This window comes from Pseudochaenichthys georgianus, chromosome 4, assembly GCF_902827115.2.
Source record: "Pseudochaenichthys georgianus chromosome 4, fPseGeo1.2, whole genome shotgun sequence".
Classification (NCBI taxonomy): Eukaryota; Metazoa; Chordata; class Actinopteri; order Perciformes; family Channichthyidae; genus Pseudochaenichthys; species Pseudochaenichthys georgianus.
The window spans coordinates 23,953,037-23,974,132 of record NC_047506.1 but is presented as its reverse complement, the minus strand read 5'-3'; the positions used below and the strand labels follow the sequence as shown (position 1 = coordinate 23,974,132).

General features: G+C 40.1%; 1 protein-coding gene across 1 annotated transcript in view; it reads left to right on the top strand.

Annotated features, from left to right (window-relative positions):
• Positions 1–21,096, top strand: part of LOC117445899 (collagen alpha-1(XXIV) chain-like) — a 102,123-nt gene that overhangs the window by 75,190 nt on the left and 5,837 nt on the right. Inside the window, exons 29-53 of the mRNA XM_034081836.2 lie at positions 2,048–2,101; positions 2,329–2,373; positions 3,358–3,402; positions 5,817–5,870; positions 7,025–7,078; positions 7,193–7,246; positions 7,493–7,546; positions 8,631–8,684; positions 8,946–9,053; positions 9,868–9,921; positions 9,999–10,106; positions 10,438–10,491; positions 11,295–11,348; positions 11,489–11,545; positions 12,486–12,539; positions 14,363–14,416; positions 14,749–14,802; positions 15,186–15,239; positions 15,663–15,770; positions 18,176–18,283; positions 18,370–18,477; positions 19,751–19,804; positions 19,891–19,953; positions 20,232–20,285; positions 20,631–20,666. Of these exons, the coding sequence (XP_033937727.1) occupies positions 2,048–2,101; positions 2,329–2,373; positions 3,358–3,402; positions 5,817–5,870; positions 7,025–7,078; positions 7,193–7,246; positions 7,493–7,546; positions 8,631–8,684; positions 8,946–9,053; positions 9,868–9,921; positions 9,999–10,106; positions 10,438–10,491; positions 11,295–11,348; positions 11,489–11,545; positions 12,486–12,539; positions 14,363–14,416; positions 14,749–14,802; positions 15,186–15,239; positions 15,663–15,770; positions 18,176–18,283; positions 18,370–18,477; positions 19,751–19,804; positions 19,891–19,953; positions 20,232–20,285; positions 20,631–20,666 (1,596 nt within the window). The remainder of the gene's footprint in view (positions 1–2,047; positions 2,102–2,328; positions 2,374–3,357; positions 3,403–5,816; positions 5,871–7,024; positions 7,079–7,192; positions 7,247–7,492; positions 7,547–8,630; positions 8,685–8,945; positions 9,054–9,867; positions 9,922–9,998; positions 10,107–10,437; positions 10,492–11,294; positions 11,349–11,488; positions 11,546–12,485; positions 12,540–14,362; positions 14,417–14,748; positions 14,803–15,185; positions 15,240–15,662; positions 15,771–18,175; positions 18,284–18,369; positions 18,478–19,750; positions 19,805–19,890; positions 19,954–20,231; positions 20,286–20,630; positions 20,667–21,096) is intronic.

The window sequence follows — 21,096 nt, the reverse complement described above, 5'->3', positions numbered from 1 at the left end:
GAATATGACCGGTATAAAATACAATAATTAAAGTTACAGTGTAAGATATTAATAATTATTTGATTTAATGGAAGGCTGTGGTAAAAAGAAAAATCTTCCAATTGAAAAGAAGTGAGAGATGCGGACCTGCAGTGTGCTGGAAGCTTGTTCCAGATATATGGATCAGTGTTCTGCTTTACTTTCTCAATTAAAAACGTCAGTCGCCGTTGACTGTCATTAATTAATGTATCCCTGAAACAGTATCTGTACTGTAGTAACAGTGGCCAAAACGCATAGTCCAGAATTGATGTACATGTGCATTTATTTATTTAGTTCATAAATATTCAGATGAGCTATTATCTTCATCAAAGAATATTTGGCACTATAGTAAACTGTTTATTTTTTACCATATTTTCCAGTGTGGATTGTGCTGTATTGCGTGCATGTTCACCGGGTATGATAGGATCCGGGAAACATGTGCTTATCCTGCCTTTTAATTTACAGTAATGATTCCTAAAATGATGGCTTACGTGCACTTCCCCCCAGGGACAGTCTGCCTAACAGTTCCATGGTAAAGCTTTCTTTCTGATTAAATGTGAGTTAATTTCAGTTGAGCAAGAACATGTAAGAGACACGCTTACGCACCAGTTGTGTGATGCATACTGCCGCACTTCTTCTCACACTTCATCAATCCTCTGTTAGTCACTTCCTTTAATCCTCTGCTCCCTTTTTTCAAAGCAAAGCATATGGTAGCTCTTAACATGCCCCTGCTTGGGTTGTTTACTGGAATCCATACATGTGTCTGTGGTTGCATTTCCTGTCTTGCTGAGGTGTGATATAATAACCCTCAAATCCTCCCACTTCCTCATTAGTGTTTCTTTTCCATTGTGGGTTAAATTGTAAGATTTCACAAGTTTAACTGGTCCATAATGGATAATATGCCTTGACAGTCACATGTCCCCCCTCCCAGCTTTTGGAAAATATTTCAAATCAAAACATAAAGAAAGCAAAAAAGAAGTGCTGCACAGCTTCATTCTTATCATGTTACCCTCTGAGCTATAGTCATATCCTGGAGCTGAATGATCTGCCATGCACCTGCCCTGGTTGGCACACACCTGCACTGGTTCTAAAGCGTTTTGTTATTTTGGGAAAATAGTATACTGCCACTGGATTATGAAAAACGATGTCTTCCCTTTTATCTAATGTATTTAAGTCAAACTCCTCTTTCCCATTTCAATGATCACTCACAGTGGAATGAACCCCACCAATTGAGAAATGTTCCTGTAGACAAATGGTCTGTAATAATGGCAGTTTTTACTCGGGGATAAGCAGTTGTTGAATTGGCTCCATTTAAATCTATTCTGCAGACTGTTTATTATTAAACATTCAGACTAACTGGACACAAAAGCAGACCACTTAAAGTTAACTAATTGAAAGGACTCAATAAAAGACTGAAAAGGATGGACAACGTGTTACAGTAGCATTGGTCACTTGGCAGAAAATATTGCCTCATTGTCTTTTAAACGGTCACTGGAAAATATTTGAGGGAGATTAATTAAAGGAAGAAAGAAAGCGAGAGAAAGATAAAGCGGGTTTTGACGGCCTGGAAGCTTAAAGAGAGAGGAGTGACCTGAAAGGGACGGGAGTGAGACAGGAAGCCAGAGGCTCAGACCAAACAGGAACTGAACAAGGGCCATCAGGGCAAATATAAAGAGGGGGGGGGAGACCAGATGGAAACAAAAGATGAAAGTGGTAAAGTCCCGAGGACGAAAACGAGGGACAGGAAGTAAAAGGGGCGGGTCTTATTGTATTTACAGATTGTTATCTGTCACTCTACCTGTGTGGTATAGCTCCAATGCTGGGAAGCCTCTGGAATGTTTGTGGAATGGTGGGCTGTGGCATTAAGTGGACCCCCCCCCAAGTAGATAAATACAGGACAAATTACTTTGTTATTGGAGTTAACTATATGGCGACTTTTGTATGATGCTTTGATGGTTATTGTGTTCCTGTATTGCTCATTCTTTGTTGAGTGATATTCAAAGGTGTGTCTCATGTTGCTGTCACATAGGGGCCCCGGGGTCAAGATGGCCCACTCGGAGAACCAGGCCCTGAGGGCACCAAGGTAAACCTACACACCACCCTCTTGGAAACATCGGCATGTAAATGTGAAAATGAATGAGATGTAATACATTTTATTTGAAACATGTGTGTATCCTCCGCTGGGATTATCGGTCCAATTTTAAGAAAACTGCTTTTGTGAAATAACTTTTCATATAATATGATTGGTTTATATAATTTGTCCCTTTATTCATAATGCCTTCCACAATCTGGCATGCTTTTTTTTTGCAGGGTGAGAGGGGTGACATTGGAACAAAAGGAGAGCCAGGATTCATCGTAAGTAGTCTTTTAATTATTGTCTTTAATCTTATATTAGCGTATGTAAGAGTCAAACAGGGAAATACCAAAAGCCAGTAAATAAGACGCTACATAGTTTACTCAATGTATTATAAATACTTAAGTTGAACATGATGAATGGTTATGATGCTATAAACGTGTTATGCATAATACATTTCTGGATGAACGCTTCAGGCTCTTGTGACATGAGAAGGCTTATTTGGATTTGCCCTCATTCATCAGAAGCCAAGAATAATCATTGTTGTAAAAACAGCATCATCCTGAAGCATCTAGGTTAACACACACATCCCTTTTTAAATATGCACATCCACCTCCTGGAAGAGATGTTTCCACATCCAGCTTTACCCTCGGGCCTCTGTTAAAGTCTGATGAGCCTTTAATCAGTTTTTATTTGCACAATAGTCCTTTGTCTTCTTGCCTCTGTATCAGGTTAAACCCAAATGGAGTTATGTGCCGCTGCCCGCTTGTTGGGAGGAAATATGAGCTTAATCTGTAGGATGTATTTGTATTCTTGTAATGCCTCTTTTGGTCATTTTCATTTAGGTTGAGTGAAGTTGATGGAAAAGGATATTTCTAATTTGCGTCCATCACCTTTGATTTTAAACAGAGATTGTTGCTCAAAGATCCCAATCAAACATCAAACATTGCTTCATAGCATCTTTACAATTCTACAAAATCTTATGTTACAATCGTTTACTTTTCAGAGACATGCATAAGATTATTTTGAAGTTTCAACAGAATCTGGAAAACCCTTATGGATCTGCTTTCTTAGCAATGCAATAAACGAGAACATGTGTGTCCATAAAACATGTCAGAGCCATAACAAACCCAGAACACACAAACTGAACAATTAGACAAGGAGGATGAATATGTTGCCATTATTTCTCTCAAAATAAATTAAAATCATTTGGGTTGATTGACTGCATCTCAATCATTTTTAAATAATTGTTTTCTCCTTTGAAGGGCAAGGCTGGCAGTCCAGGGGAGAGAGGCCCTCCTGGGAAGAATGTAAGTAATGCTTAACTGAAGCTGCCGGCTCGATGTCTCTTTCAGAACCTTAATTATCCTCTTCACTTTAGCTAGAAGCACTTGTAAAACATTTCCACATCCTCTTTCACCTGTAATATATATAATTATACCGTCTAAAGCGTGTGCACCTATAAAGTCACCCAAGAGGAAATTGTCATCGTTAAAAGGAGAAACCGAGCACTGTTTTCAGGCTCATAATCAAAACATATGTCCATGTATTCACCCACATTCAACTTTAGTGTGTTGGTGTGCTTCTCTCCATCCCGGGAGAGGTTAATGCGGTTTGGGGGCTTTTACTTATCCAAGTGAGGTTTGAAAAATACACAGGGTGTCTAATTCTGTACAGATCGTAAAGTCCCATCAGGCAAATGTGTTATTTGTGATATTAGGCAATATAGAAAACAAGACTTGACTTGACGCATTAGGTTTTGTTCAGCAGTACTAATCAATAATCAAATCAATGAAACTTGGCTGCATTTCCTGCCTGTGTATTTAAGAAATAATGAGTAATTTTCCACATAATGGATGATTGGTTTTATGGTTTTGAATGAAGTAATTGTGACCATGATATGTACAGTATGGAGCAGGACAATGTAGAGTTTAAATGTGGTGGACACATTATGTAATGGCTAAACCGTTCAGACAAATTACCACAAACATATTTTTGACATCTATACATCATTTATTGTTATTTATCCCGCTGACCTGTACGTCCCCACCAATGTATCTAGCTCATAATGGTCAATGATTTCATCCCACTGATTTATTATTTACTATCCCAGCGGAGACGTTATGTTCAGCTGCTAGGAATACTATGTAGGACACACACTGATTATAATGTCTGTTTCTAGTGCCACACAACAGACAGACTTTTGGCAGTATAAAAGCAGAATTTTGCCAGCAGACTCTTGTTTTGTTCTGGATAGTAGTTTTATATGCTTTTGAAGTGCAGAAGGATGAAATAACTGATGTTCCACAGATGGTAAAAATGTGTAAACAAAAACAAATCAAAAACACATTCAAAAGCAGATCCAAGTGGACTGTCTAATTATTAAAGGATGGTCATTATATTCAAACATGTTTCTCATTTAGCTGTTTGTTTCATCCATTTATGGCAGGAATTACAAAGGAAGGTTTCCAGTTAGAAGAAAAAGCCCTAACACCTGCATGAGTAATCGTTGTTGGACTCAGTCGTTTATCTTTGTTATTTATTTGTCCACTGACAAATAACTTCCTGACTTGGATTGGAATAACATTTGACACTTCAGGGTTGTTTGTAATTAGTCTTATCAGAGGAACAGAGACCGACATAGACACGCGCAGACCTGTTGTCTCACACTCAGATATAGCCTTCTGGACTTCCACACGGACTTCCACACATACCTGGGGCTCGTTGAGACCCGTCCTCATCATCACATGCTGCTGATGTTAAAATGAATCCCCCCATCCTCAGAATTTTCTGAGGAGGACCATTAACCTCACTGATTGGACAAACATAATGTATATCTACTTCCTCAGGCGATTGATGCAGATACAATAGAGAGGGCACCTCTTGACTCACAGCGCCATCTTGTGTCTGATCAAATCTGCCTCTATCATCAATGTATCATACTGTACATTATTCCTCATATGTTCTTTGAATTAAATCATGAATACGTTTTACATACATCTTCTTGTTTTCCTAAAAAATACTTATAACTATTTTCTTTGACAATAAACTCTCGCTGGCTCAATACACAATATGTGAGATGTGAGAACAGTTTAAGGTTTTTCCACTTCTTTATTTTCCCTTTTTGTTCAATTGATTCTGCTTCACTCTTTATAAGACTTTTTTTTTTAAACAGCTGAGACGTTTGAGATATTTTCTTTTTCTTTTCAGTCATATTGACTCAGCAACAAATGTTTTATGAGTTTATATTATCATGGAACAGGTTCTAATGTTTCACAAGAAGTTGTTAACCAATGTATTCTACAGCTAATGGGTGATGCTGCTGGTGGAAGCATTTTTATCTAATCAAACTTTGGCACATTATTTGTGTTTAGAACAACCAGCTTTCACAACTTCCCACATGAAAGGCCTGTCAATGTCTCTGCGAATGTTGGACCAAACACTGTTTCAATTTAGGGTGTCTTGTCATAACTTGGCAACACAATATGAAGCAGGGAAGCCAACCTGTTTGTGTTGAATGAAGGAGTTTCCGTGTCATGTCTGCCGGCAACACGCAGAAAGATTAGGCGTAGTAAGCTTGTCTGTGGTTAACTTGCTAATTATAATGATGATAATGACGAGAAAAGGTCTGAAGCCAAAGCCAAGCACTCTCATGCTTGTTTTGTTTGAATACACAAATTAATTACTGAGACTACACTGAGCTCATAACTGTGTGTGTTTCCAGGGAAAAGCTGGTATTCCAGGCAACTCCGGGGAGACGGGACCCCACGGAGAACCAGTAAGTGATGCTGTTACATTAATGTGGTTATTTCAGGAATCTGCAAACAAACCACACATTCTGATGACCTTGTCTGTAATTTGTAATACACCATTATTCTTAGCAACGTTTCCAGTGAAACAATCTGTCAGCCTCTGAATTATTTAACCAACACTTAAGAATCACCAATGTTAAGAAGTTATTTGTATTTGTCTCTGTTTATTGTAATATTCTGTTAGGCTTCACGTGAAGTGACTGGAGATGAGAACCTGCTATGCAAGCACTTAGACAGATACAGTGGAGTAGTGTAAACAAATAGGCTTTATTTGACCACGGCACAGGCAAGGTGTAGACAAAGAGCTCAGAGAAGGGAGACAAGGAGCAGGACAGACCGGGGGGAGGCTGGGCGTGGCAGGCAGAGCGGCAGGTGTGTGTGGATCTGGGAACAGGAAAGAAGCAGGGTTAGGCAGGAATATCCTCTCACTAGGAGCATCACAAATGTTAGTAGGCCTGGACGATAGTTTACCACTGATGAATAAACGAAGAACTGGCGAAGACTGAGGATGGGAACCAGGGTTTTAAGCAGGTGCAGGTGAGTAGTGGCAATCAGTGAGATGAACAACAGCAGCGGAGGTGAGTTGGTGGGAAACAGAATGTAGGTCAGCCACGCCCAGCCAGGAAGACAGACAGACAACAACAAACACAGAGAAGGAGGGAGCACTGTAGATCCTCACATATTCTCTCTGAGTTCCTCACAATTTAAAACACCATAACTTGTGCTTCTCCTAGAGATTAGGTTTCAAGTACTTAATTGTATTCCTGGAAATTAGCCGACCCCTCAAGAGCACCAAGAATGTCAAACAATCAGATACAAATATCTATTAGGTTAGAAGGTTCCAAAAACAGCAGAGGCCTGGTTTATGTTATGCGTCTCATCTTGCCTTTGGCTGGTCTTCAGTCTTACTCCATTCATTCTGAACTCTCAGATGTTCCTATTCTGCAGACTTTCAACCTTGCACTACAGTACTTGTTTTAATAAACGTAGCCATTATATGCTAGAGTTGTATATTATTATGTACTAGTGTGGAATTCTCAAATATACTGTATCTACTGTATGATTTTATCATTAGGATTGTGCCCTCAAGGCATTTTATGATTGTTAATCTTTTTTGCAGGGACCCAAAGGACCCCCTGGGGAGAAAGGACCTGATGGAGAGCAAGGACCTGAAGTACTTAACCATTTTGCAATTATTTGTCCATGATATTGGGTATTATACTGTAGTTCCAATGTATACAGAACAAATGAAACATGACTCATGCCTTTTTGTTTGTCATCTTGGTAGGGTGTGCCTGGTGCAGAGGGGGAACCGGGTGCCATCGGAGAGCCGGGGTCAAAGGTCAGTATTTTTTGCAACCCCCCCTCCCACCACAACATTTGTCATGTTGAGCCTCAGTCCCAACCACCCTGCAGCAATGTGAAAAGCTGTGACCTTGACCTCTCAATTTGTACTTTGGCGTGAAACAACAGCTAACTGACAGTCTGACTTTGACTAAGCTTCAGGTATCAATGAACCTCAATGTGAAAGTCTAGGACGGCACATATGTGTTTTGACAGCCCTGTGTTGTGTTTTGTGTTCCTGCAGGGTGATGCCGGACCTCCAGGAGCTGAAGGGGAGCAGGGGCCGGAGGGATTGAGAGTGAGTTACTGCAAACAACCCACTAATCCTTTCCTTCTTTGTGTTTGGGTACATTTAACCCAGCAGTATATTTATTCACCCTCATTTTCAGGGAGATGTGTAAACCCAGGCTCAAAGAGAGCAATGATTGTTTTTGTCTGATGGCCTTTATATATATACTGTATATAGCACTTTGACTTCCTGAGTCTCGTCTTACTGTTCTGAAAAAATAATTAGATTCAACGTTCTTTAACGGAGTAGCTCGGACAGACAAGGTGTCCTTGCTATTTTCTTTTGCATCACATACTTGGAGGGCTCACAGAGAGCACAGACCTCCACCAAGGTCAAATGCCTTATCTTGCAATGTTGAGAAAAGTGTGAAATAGTTAGTGTATCTTCCCCTTGATTTGGTGATGTTTCAAATTGTAATGTTCCTCCTTAGCCCATGTTAAACCCTTCCACCAAGTTTTGAAAAACAAGTCCGTAGTTTTTCTGTTACCCTGCTGACAGAGAGACAAATAAACTCAACAATACCGAAATATAACTGCTATGGCCGAGGTCATAAATGGTTCCCATCAATTTGACATGTTCAACCAAATGTGTCTTATTAGACATATTATTTTTATATGATCTTATTACTTATTTTATTGCCCATCAGTAATATTAGCTGTGAGTAGATATAAAGCTGCCTTGTAACTTTCCACCACAGAGGGCAGTGAAAGACTGGTGTAAAGTTACTCTGACACTCTTACATGATCCCCCATTATTACTTTGACAGTTGCATAAATTGATGATATTGAAAGTTATCCCTGCTCTATACTTGTGCACTTTGTAGTCTCAATCTGTAATAGGTTGGTTTACACAAAAAATGAAAATGTATTTCCTCAAGTTAGCCTTTATTACTAGCTGTTATTACTACTTGAATTTGTCCTGGATTTGAGATGCTAACACGCAAGCAACACGTAAGCAACAGTTCTTTTTTGCATAAACAGTGTCCCTTTTACTAAATAGAACTCACCATCGCAGAGGAAATAACAAAGTAACAGTTCTCACAGTTGAGATATCAATTTTTTTGGTTTAGTATAAATGGGATTTTCTTTTTTAGGGTCTTTCTGGTCCCACTGGTGAAGACGGCCCTCAAGGAAAAGACGGACCCAAGGTAGGATTGGCAAGACCTTTTTTTCATACATTTACTTCACTCCTTTTTAGGAGTAATGGGAGTTTTCAGTAAAGTATGCCTTCTTCAGGTCATCAAAAAGAAAAACAAATGCACTTCCCATGTTTTCAAGTGTTTCTTTCTGTAAGGCATGGTCTGACCCATCAACCTCATATTATTAAACCTTCTAAATGATAACTGAACTGTCTTTAACTCAGTTTCCCCTGCTCTACCTCTCGCTTTTGGTGACAATTACACCTTCAGGGTGAGCCTGGGGAGACTGGGCCAATTGGAGAGCCAGGAGAAAAAGGAATAGAAGGAGACCCTGGACCCATAGGACCACCCGGAGGGCCTGGGAAACAGGGCTTTCGTGTACGTTTATTTTATGTTTCCATACAGCTCCTCTGGGGGAGCGGCTTAATTAATAGAACTGCTGTCTGTATTATCATTCAGTTTGACTCAAAAGAGACAGACTTGCTTTAACAATGATATGTATGATTTCATGTCCCTTTTTTGAAGCATAAACTATATCTGAAAAAAGCTGGTAGTTTCAGTTAGTCACAGAACGGGTACTTCTAGTTACGAAGTGTGTTTTTTATGTTAGACCCAAACACAGATTGATGGATTATGAGCATACAGCTGATGCGTCATGGCAAGATAAATCACATCTTAAGAGTTAAGACCCCCCCGACCGACAAAGCAGATGACTAAAGTGCTTTGAACCAAATAGTGCCTTCTTTATCCCAGTAGGGGTCAGCCTTCTCTTCAACAAAGCCTTTTTGCTACAAAAAATACAATGTCTTAGATTGTGGTTTCAGCATTGTGTGATAATGGTCAGTCAAACTCACCTTTTTGTTTGAAATACAGATCCTATCTAAAGGTCTTTAGGGGCGTAAAGGTCACAGAGATTAGACCCCTTCTGAGCACACATATAAACAGCTTAGAGAAAGCAGTATTGCACAGTTTATAAATGTGTAAGCTGACAAACCTTATAGTCATTTTTAATGTTATTGTGAAGCTATTCACCTCTGTAGAAAGTTGTCCACTCATAATGTCTTTTTAAAAAATAATGTAGTATCAGAATCTACAGGTGGGTGTTTATAAATCATGTGCCGTTATCAATGCCTCTGATTATAGAATGGATTGTCAGGTTTATGATAATCATTTCATGTTTCTCCTGCTCAAGGGGCCCGAGGGAAAACTGGGGCCCCCAGGGAACAGAGGGCGTCACGGAAAGAAGGTAAGGACCACTACTTTTTTCACCCACAATTAAGTGTGCTGTTTCTCACCCCCAAATGTCAATCTGTCTATTTCCAGGGAGAGAGAGGTCCTCTGGGTCTTGTCGGTGAGACTGGCTCTCGGGGAGACATCGGCCAGCAAGGCGAGCCGGGGCTGAAAGGGGCTCGGGGAACTCGAGGCACACCAGTTAGTTCCATTCTTCCTGTCTCATGTATTCATCCTTTTTTTGCGGTCAAATAATAAAGTCAAAGTATCGTTAATAGTTTTTTATTATTAAAAAAAAAGAGTGCTACTGTTTGATGGCCTGCAAACTGGCATTCTGTGTGTGAGTACTGGTGTTACATCGTAGGGAATGAGATTTGAAACAAACAAACTTGTCTGTGGACTAATGTCATGCACTAATAGCCTTTGTATCTGTTTAAGGCCAATGTTGTATTTAGCTGACGCAGCAACACAAAAAAGCAGAACAAATGGATTTACGGTCTTATTGTAAGGACATTTTCTGCATTGCTTCCAGGGTCAGCCTGGAGCCATGGGGGTAGAAGGGCAACCAGGACTGGCAGGATACACAGTGAGTATCTCCCATCAGCATAGTAAACCCTGAGTGATCTGTAGTCTAGGCTCAGCAAATCCCACCATGTTTACATTTACATGTCACAGAAGAGGAATACAAAATTATCTACATTGTATACAAAATCCAGGATTCCTCTCCAATCTAGAAAAAGCTATTAAAGTACAGCTGTTTGAGGATATACATTAAACGTAAGCCTACTTAAAAACATGCTTAAGATACACTTAAGATACAGATGTCAACTCAACAAAGGGGGTTCAATCATACTCGCCTCCCCTGGGAGCCGTGCGCTGTGAACCAAACATGTGCTCGAGACATCCTGGTTTGAGTCTTGTGAAGTAAACATCATGCCTGCTATTCTTATATTTCCTATAACTCTTAACTGATTCATTGGAATACCAGGAAAGAAATACCCAAATATTGGCAAGATAAAAGAGCAGAGGTTGAATTTAACGGACAACTCTAGCAACTCCACACCTTCTTCAATGCTAACATCAGTGGCTTTAGATTGCATTACTTGAGCGGGGCACCTCAAGTGTCTTTTTGTGTGTGTAGAGGTGTTTGGTTGCGTGCGGAGGCTCTCAGACCCCTTTGACTCAGGTTGCTGTGTGATTTCTGAGTGTGTGTCAAAGCCCAAATCCTTCAGTGACTGATAGAGCTGCTCTTCAAAGAGTGTTCTTTACATTAAACAGTTCTGATTAATATGTTGACAGCAAAGCTCATGTTTCTCCTAGAAACATGCTGTAGCCAGAAAGAGTTTGGCAGCTTTGTGGGCTACTATAATCTGCGTTCATTTTTTTCAGGGTCACCCTGGCAAGTCTGGGCCCATTGGACCACCCGGGCCTAAAGGTGAAAAGGTAATATAACACTCAAACTAGTGTTTGAAATTGAATTATTTCAGTGATTGAGGCCTTTTGTGTTATTGTACTTCAACACACTGTCAGGTTGCAAAATGTATTATGTCTGCATGTGTGATTGTGATTTTGCTACATTCCAGGGTTATCCAGGGGAGGACAATAGGACCCCAGGACTGCCAGGGCCCTTAGGTGAACCAGTAGGTCTTGCTTTCCTTTAAACTCTCCTTTCTGATCCATAACACAAACTATGTTTATTCCAAGCCATTTAATTGACACTGAATGTAAGAGTTAATCTTCTGAGTTTTACGCCGAGTACACACATTTTTGTCCCACCAGATTGACCATAATGAATAAGTCTTTCTGTTGTTAAACCTGCATATGGACCCAGATTACCAACCTGTGTGGCAAGGATCTTCTTTGCTCATTAGTATGAACAAGCTGAAAATGTTTGGCCACAGTTTGCCTAGCTGGGTTTGTGTTCCAATATTTGCTCATAATGAAAATCACACTGAATACAAATGTTCTAATGTAAAAACTGAAAATGGCTTAATTTCTGTCCATTTGTTGTTTGTTTATCTAGTTTGATGATGGCCATGACTCACCTTAGTTTACCCCAAAGGATTTTATAGAAGAGAAAACAAAGCTGTTCTTAGACTAATACCAAAAGAGGATCAGGACTGATCAAAGAGTCTTAGCACCAGCGGGAAAGCCCAAAGTTATACCATGACTCTCATGCATGCTGAGACACATTTATCAGCACTTGACTAGGCCACTAACACAGGCCCATATGGCATTAACTGTCAGGGTTACTCGAAGGTATAGATAGCAACCTACCATATGAGTAGTATTGGATTATCAAGTTGGCACAGTATTAGTGTACATAGCTAGAGCAACACAATGGCAGTCTGTGTCTTGCTGCAGCCCCAACCAAAATTGGCTGGAAGTAAGGATCAGGGTGACATTGCGCATTTCCATTTGACTCCAGTTAAGATCCGTTGCACAGGTCACATCTATACAATATGCTGAGAGGTGACTGTCTATAAGTAGTTGGCCAGCTCAATTGACGCTTTGTGGGTATAAATGAAGGTATGCATGTACAGTATGTGTGTTCATGTGTGAGCATCTGTGTCTACACAGGGGCCCCCAGGAGAACGAGGGGAGCGTGGAGAGCCTGGGGATGAAGGATATCAGGTATACAAAACCATTAAAAAACCATTAAACATATAACACAGATTGTTGTTCATACTCTTTTGGCTCCATTCATTACCACACCGCTCAGGTACAGTGAGCATACACAATACATGTTGAAGAGGATAACCACAATTCCAGAAATAATGTTGCATGAAGTCTGTCTTTTTGTCACTTGATGCCTCTGAGGAACATACGTTATTTTGAAAGGTTGGTGTTTTCATTAGTCTGTGAATGGATCTACAAATGTGGTCTGTACATGACGCATTTTAAACACAAACATTGTTTAATTTTGCTGACGGTTACAGTCAATAGTTTTGATGCATTATCATTGTTATTCTTTTCCCTACTGGTTTCTAAGCCTAAATGTTGCCTCCAGTCGTCCTTTTTTAAATTGGTATAATCAAAACATTTGAAAACATTTCCATAATATTTTATTTAAGTATCTTACTTCTATGCTAGATGAAAGTGGTACTTTCAATGAATTGTTTCTAAGACTCATTAAAGCTACATAATGAAACCCTACCTGAAAACCTTTTCCTCTCAGAGGTGACCTTGACCTTTGCCCACAGTGTAAACCCTAACTTCCCCACTTATCTGAGCTCCCAGCACGGCTAGCTAGCATTTGCAGAATTTAGCGAATTTAGCAACAGTCGCTAACCCCGGAGGCACAGATTTTCTTGCTGAAACCCTGAATATTTGGTCTAATTTCAGTGTAACTGTTCTGAGTGCAGTCCTCTGATATATTCCTGTAAGCCCGCGTCACACTGTCCCGAAATTGACACCCGATGGACACACGAATATGGAATTGTGAATTTCGCACGAAGATGGCCCTGAACCACACACGAAGGCAACATTTACATTACATTTAAGACATACAACTGCAACGAAAGTACCAAAAACAATTATGTTAAAGTACTATGATACTGTACTGATATCTTCAGACTTTGTTCTTTACTTTATCCGTCTTTATATGTAGAAGATATTAAGTTTTCTCCGTAATGTTGTTTCCATAGCAACAAAACTTCCTGTCAACTCGCCTTCAAAATAATATATTATATCCTTTTCAGTTTCACAGAACACAAATTGGGTTATTTACATAATATGGTTACATGATTTTGTTGTGCAATAAAACAACCTGATGGACACACGATAGAAGAAATGTTCAAATTCGGCTGTGATCGTAGCAACATCGGGCCATTCGTGAGGGCATCTTAAGCCATCGTATGATCGCTGGTGGAGTTTCTCAGGCTCCGGCAGCAACTTCGTGAGCGGAGGCAAAATGTTTGGCATATCAAAATATTGCCGAAGGACCTTGCGAAGGCTCATTTTCGTGTTGAATTTGTGTGTCAATTTTGCCCTTCGTAAGGCCATCGTGAGGGCATCTTGTTATCATCAGTGCTATTGGGCATTCGCCCCGATCAGAGTGAGGGCGAATGCCCGATGGCACCGATGATAACACGAAGATGACACGATTTGACAAGATGCCCTCACGAGTGCCTTACGAAGTTGTTGAAAAAGAGATCTATGATCTCAATGGGACCAATCTGGATAAATAAAGGTTTGAAATGAAATGAAATGAATGCCGCTCACGAAGTTGCTGCCGGAGCCTGAGAAACTCCACCGGCGGTCATACGATGGCTTAAGATGCCCTCACGAATGGCCCGATGTTGTTACAATTAGAGCCGAATTTGAACATTTCCTTTATCGGGTGTCAATTTCGGGACAGTGTTACGGGCTTTAGTAAATGATGGTAACCTCAGAACTCATCAAGATTTAGAATCAGATTGAAAAATATAGTTATATATTTTTTTAATGTTTTCCAGGGCCATGTTGGTACCACTGGGCTTCGTGGGGCTGTTGGACCACAAGGCCCTCCGGTAAGTCATTACATTTCTCTATTGTAGTATCTGTAGTATATCATAATAGTACTGTATACGCTCTTTAATATTTTTGGTACATCCATTTGAATCACCATACCAGTGGATTGTACACAAAGTGAAGCGTATAAACTATGAAAAGCAAAGGGAAGTAAAGGATAGATCAAAAATGTTTATTCTATTCATTGCATTTGAAAAGTTTCTAATGTTTCGAAAATATATAGAATCATTTTACCATCATTATTTCAACAGGTTATTTTGTAGACACTTTTGAGTATGGATTTATATATTTATAAATATTATTGTTTGTTTGTGTGTTTGTCTTTGTTCAGGGGTCCCCAGGCATCCCTGGAGAAGCAGGTCCAAAAGGAGAGATAGGAGCCCCGGTGAGTCCCTGTAAATCCCCATAGCAGGAAAGACATATATTACATACTGCAGGTCTCCCTTGAAAAAGAGATCTATGATCTCAATGGGACCAATCTGAATAAATAAAGGTTTAAAATGAAATGAAATGACATACATAAAAGTTCATTTTTAAATGTGGTTACTTCCCTGCAAAAATGACAGACGGCTTCAGCATCAGCATGTTTCTACTGCCACTTTTAGTAAGGGCGAAACAATAAACTCAGCTTACCAAGAGTAGCAATATATTATTATTAGGAAAGTACAGAAACAGTTCTACACAAGACACATGAGGCGAGTGATGTACATAACTGTGTTTTGTGAATCCCCATTTATGGTTCATTCTTAATGTGTGTGTTTAATCCAGGGCTTGGCTGGAAAAATTGGAGCAAGAGGGCTGACTGGAACTCCTGGCATGGAAGTGAGTGGCACATCACCTCAACCAAATGCATGGTTCAGAGAGAGACAGCAGCATAACAATCAAAAGCACTATCAACTGTTTGAGCTTTTTGATAATGATAATGCAGCTTGGCATATGGGAACAGCATCACCAACGTATTGCATGTTTACAAATTGGTTACCACTACTGCATATAAAGAGGACAGAGAAAGCAATGAAGAGAAAATTATTATGTAACTTAAATGCCTTGCTGTTCTCGAAGTTAATATGATGAATGGGCGTTATGGATCTTTAATTTAGTCCTGGCAGAAAACCTTTGGCTGAAGTCTGCTGCAATTCATCTCTTTATCCACAGTGGTGATTTTAGAGAGAGAATTAGGGTGTTAAAACCTGGAAGCATTGTCTGAGACAGTAACACATTGTTACTGTTTTGTATAATTTCCAGGGGCCAATCGGTTTACCTGGACTCACAGGAATGATGGGTTACCCAGGGTCGGATGGTCCCCCAGGACTGACTGGCCTACCAGGATTTCCAGGAAAAAAAGGACGAAAGGTAATCGATGGGAGCATTTATATAGTCAGTTAAGTGAGTCATAAAGACAGTCATGATTAAATGAATGGCTTCTCTTTTTCTTTTCAAAATGATGAAGCTGACTATTGGACTAAAACTCATGTACACAAGAACCCGGTTTTATATTGCTATTTATCAAAACATCTTGCTCAGTAACATTGATGTAAGTCGCAGAAGGAGTCAGATGATTTCATTGTATTTCATCTAAGAGGACTTTTCCTTCCCTTCACTCTGGGCCAAATCTCTATAGCAGACTTGTGGGCTGAAACAGGAGAATATACAAAGCTGTTGATGCATGCTCATCTTGCTTCTATTCACTACATGAGTTTATTCTCCACTGCTCTGTGGAGGCTGTCACAGCAGGAGAGGTCCACTGGATCCTTTGCTTTCATTTTAACAATACGTATTTCCATAGTGAGAAAGATACTGCAATAAGGCTTTCCTTCCTTCCTGCTGCTGGCAGGCTGCAGAGTCTCAGCAGAATCCTCTTTGTTGTTGTTAGTCATTATAACCATTTTGTTCTTTTCTTTCCTCACTATCTGCTGAATGTTTTTTTTCTATTCACATTTCCAGCTGGATGCATGTTCACAGTGAGCAACAAGAAATTAATGCAGTACAGGACAACCTGTAATGAGCAGGTCAGGTGCTGGAGTCTCTTTTGGGATAGCCATTTAGTAGAAGATTCATGTACGTGTGATTTCATCAGGAAACTCTGATGGTCACTGATTTGTATCAACAAGCCTCAACAACACAGTCTCACATGTTTAGCGCGCATGAAGAGGATTAAGAACGCCTGAACTGCTTGGTCAGTGAGTGTTGTCAATTACAAATAGATTTTGATGTGTCTGATTTTACTTATGCAAGAGCTTTCCAGCACCTGCAGGTTTGGACTTCACCCAGTAAACCTGGTTCCTGAAGTATCTGCTCTCCTAACAGTGATGGAGGAACAGAAGCCACACCACTTGTGAGGCAACGACTCACTCAATCTGTTATTCTAATATCACTCGCTCCCTTGTGCCTCAGCACTCTGCTGATGGAGCAGGAAACCACCGAGCTCTGAGGTGTGAGAGAGCACTCAGTGACAGACGGACAGTCTTATGGATACACTTAAGGAGCACGATGTCAAGAAGTAAACCAGGACGGGCCAGCAGACTTCAGCACCACGGTTTATAGCTATGACTGTACGATCCGTTTAGAATTAGTTTGAATATATTTAAATAAACATTGAACATAATTTAATTCCATTTTTTTATTATATATAACACAGCTTTGTCCACTTTTCTTTTAGCCTTTGTTTGACCTTTCACTAAATATGTATAACTTTTCCCTGTTGGTGTATTTAAGCTCCAACCTCAAAAAGTAGGGTGTAAGGCAAGCTGTTTAAGATGGGGAGATTAGGTTTAAGAGCCTGTTGATGTTTTCTGGTCCTATAGTTGGTTCCACTGAAGGACCAGAGGAAGTTTCAGTTGGTTTCACTGTTCAGGATTCAGGGAGATACCTTTCTTCCCCTGCTTCATCCCCCCATCTTTAGGAGCAACGTTTGAGTGCTTGTCCTCCTCGTATATTTCTGTGTTGGTTGTTTTGTTAACCACATTCATGAGTCTTGGCAAGACATTGACCGTTGAACTTTTAAGGTATCAAAACTATGGAGCAATATGTTGATTAGTGCAATGCTTTTCAATCAATCAATCAATCAATCAATCAATCAATCAATCAATCAATCAATCAATCAATCAATCAATGTTTATTTATATAGCCCAATATCACAAATGTTACATTTGTCTCAGTGGTCTTCACAGTTTGTACAGAATATCAGTATGACAATACGACACCCTCTGTCCTTAGACCCTCACATCGTACAAGGAAACACTTCCTGAGAAAACCCACAGTTTAAAGGGGAACATGGGAGAAACCTCAGGGAGAGCAACAGAGGAGGGATCCCTCTCCCAGGACGGACAGACGTGCAATAGATGCCGTGTGTAAATCGAAGAGATAATACATTTACAACTTAGGTAGACCAAATGTTTGGAAATGCATGTGTCTATAATAAGAAGATGAATCCACGAGGATGTCAACAATCCTGTGGGAGCCATCAGGGAAGTAGTATGATGAGAGTCAGGCAGGACCACAGTGACAGCTTTTTTGCTTGTATCTTGTGTACAGAGTCACTCAAACACACAATGCTGATGGTTTTGTGTTATTCTGCTGCTGTACTGAGAAACTAAGCCATAAGGACCAGGAAGATTGGAACGCTAGCTGTAAACATGGATCTAAACAATGCAGATTTTAGAATATCTAAATACGATATTTTAAAAAAAAATAGTAAATTAAACTCTGAATTCTACAAAGATAATATTTAATTGACACCAACTTCGGTATGCATCCAGGGTCTGAAAAATGTGGATGGACAAGAGGGACCTGCTGGACGTCCAGGTCCCAGGGGAGAGATTGGACTTCCTGGTCTACCTGGAGAAAGAGGACCCCCTGGACAGAAGGTGAACAAATTATAAATATTAACATAATTGTAAAGAAATCTGGTTGTGTAAACTATTTTTTAAATTCATGCTCTTCGTTGGTTCAGGGAGAACTTGGACTGCTGGGGGATCGGGGAGCAGCGGGAATCAAAGGCATGGAGGGGTCTTCAGGGGACCAGGGCAGGACAGGTGACCTAGGACCCAAAGGACAACCAGTGAGTATATACAGTACAAGCATTACGTATTTAAGCCAAAAAAACAACCCAAAATAGCTTGGAGTTATTGAATAACAAGTATAGTGTAATCAATATTGTGGCAAGTTTTTTTTTTAAAGGCACACAATTGAGGTTTAGATTTATAATGAGCATTTACATACAGTATGCATAATTAACTAAACTGTCATTAAGCAAAATTAAAATATTCAAGTAGAAGTTAACTACGGTATTTACACTAAAACTGTGAAAAAGTATCCTTTCGGTGTGAATGTCTTATGTGAAACCTGTTCCTCGTTCTACCCGTGATATCAGATTGATACATTTCACTTTTAATGTTTCACAAAACAGCAGGTCTTTCACACAGGTTACTACATTCCTTGTGTTAAATTGATACCATCCCTTGGGTTTTATAAGCTTATATACTCTACGTTCTAGCTCTCTAAATATAGCTTCAGGGGGTTAGGTTGCCTTTGTGCGTGACTCTTTTCCGCAGAGTGCAGAAACAACTTATCCGGGTGAGACCAGGAATGGAAACATTCCGAGTGGTGAGCCCAACTTGTGTAAGATCCTCACCCTCCAGAGACCTGAAAGAGAGGTGCTCCACTTTTGTTATGTAACTCCTCAAAAATGAAGAGAAAAGAAACAACATTGGATCCCCTGCCCTCCCCACCCTCAATAGATTTCTCCGTTGATGCTCATGAAACAGAGAGCAGACTCAGTCCCTTGGGTCCGATCGCTTTACACTTTTCACTGAATAGAGTTTCTCGATGAAGTTGCTGGCCCGAAAGCAGTGCTGTCGAGGATATGGATGACTGACTGTACAAACATAGTGTCTGCCACCCTGGACCTCAGACAGTGCTCATACACAGAATAGGGTACAGACATCAAACCCCACAGAGGGGTGTGTGTTTGGGCTGAGGCTACTGTAGTATCAGACATAAACCCTTGTGTGTGTGCCCCAGTCCTTTGGAGCAGTAGGTGAATGGCTCAAAACTGCTGTTCAGAATGTTCAATAGTAGTAGAAGTTTAGTAAAAATGTAGACTATATGAGATTTATAGAAGTATTCAAAGACAATGACATTGTTCATTAACAGTATTGTTACTAACGTATTGAGTTTAAAATGTTCATAATATATTACAGGTAAACACTGCAAGTCATGGCAAGGGAATTTTGCACATACTGTGATTATGGTACAAAACGCATACACAATGACTGTGTGTAGAAGGCAAAGCTCCTCTGTTGCTATGATATAATTGTCTTTTCTGCTTGCAGGGGGAATCTGGAGATCTGGGATTGATTGGTCTACAGGGCTTTCCAGGGCCAATGGTAAGAATGTTATCATATACAACATGATAAAACATAACGTTTATAAGATGACAATTTCACCGCAATTCACTTTTTTCTTCCAACAGGGGCCGCATGGGGATCTGGGATTCAGAGGCTTCCCTGGCCCCAAAGGCCCAATGGGCACTGTGGTAAGTTTTGATATAAAAAGAAAAGTGTTTTCTGTACCACTTGGGTTAAAACCGCTGTAATGGGAAACATTTGTAATGGGAAAAATAAAATTAAAAAAATACAAGAATCTAAAATACACTTTCAGATCTCTTTAACTTCTCTGTCCACAAACGTTCTGTTGCGATCACTTAGGACACCACATAGTCTTGTGGGAAACGATACATTGCAAACACTTTTACAAGCAGTCTCATGGTTGTGAAGTATCAATTGAGATTCTCAACCCTCTTGTTTGTGTCAGGGATTCACTGGACCCGTCGGCCCTGAAGGAATGATCGGCCCAATGGGAAAACCTGTACGTTTTGTGTTGCTTGTTTTTGTGTGTGTGTGTGTGTGTGTGTGTGTGTGTGTGTGTGTGTGTGTGTGTGTGTGTGTGTGTGTGTGTGTGTGTGTGTGTGTGTGTGTGTGTGTGTGTGTGTGTGTGTGTGTGTGTGTGTGTGTGTGTGTGTGTGTGTGTGTGTGTGTGTGTGTGTGTGTGTTGCAAGGCAATGGTCAGCAAATTCAGTAAAAACTGAGAATGATTTTGAAACTATAGAAGTCAGAGATGTTTTACCATGTGCTTATTCAAGTTTATGAGAACCGTTTTGGACACAATGCTACTGAGTAAATGTTAATGTCGTTATGTATATTTCTTCCGTAGGGGCCAAGGGGTCCAAAAGGAAACAGTGGCGAAATGGTAAGATCTGTTTCAGACCATAACCAAACCTTAAAAAAGTCTGTCAGACTGATTATATGATAATGGTTTTCAATGTGTGATTATACACTATGCTTATATTCCGTGTAATTACATCATGATTCTACTTTGAGTCAGACTGAGAAAAATTCACTGGGCCGGTTATCATGACGCATCTTCGCAGCAGATTGAGGGTGTATAAAATACCAACTGTACATGACAAAGGCTGTGTTTTAAGATGCACGAAAGCTAGCTGGGGTTCATCTGTTGTTGTGTTTATGTGACTGTCCTTAAGTGACTGCAGATCTGTATTCTTAGGTCAACATAAAAGTAGCTGTGTTCAGTCTCGCTGTGGGGCCTTAGAGAACTCTCAGACCCTCTTGTGTAAACACTGTTGAGGAAATGCCTTGTCAAAATATTAGCATGGCTAACC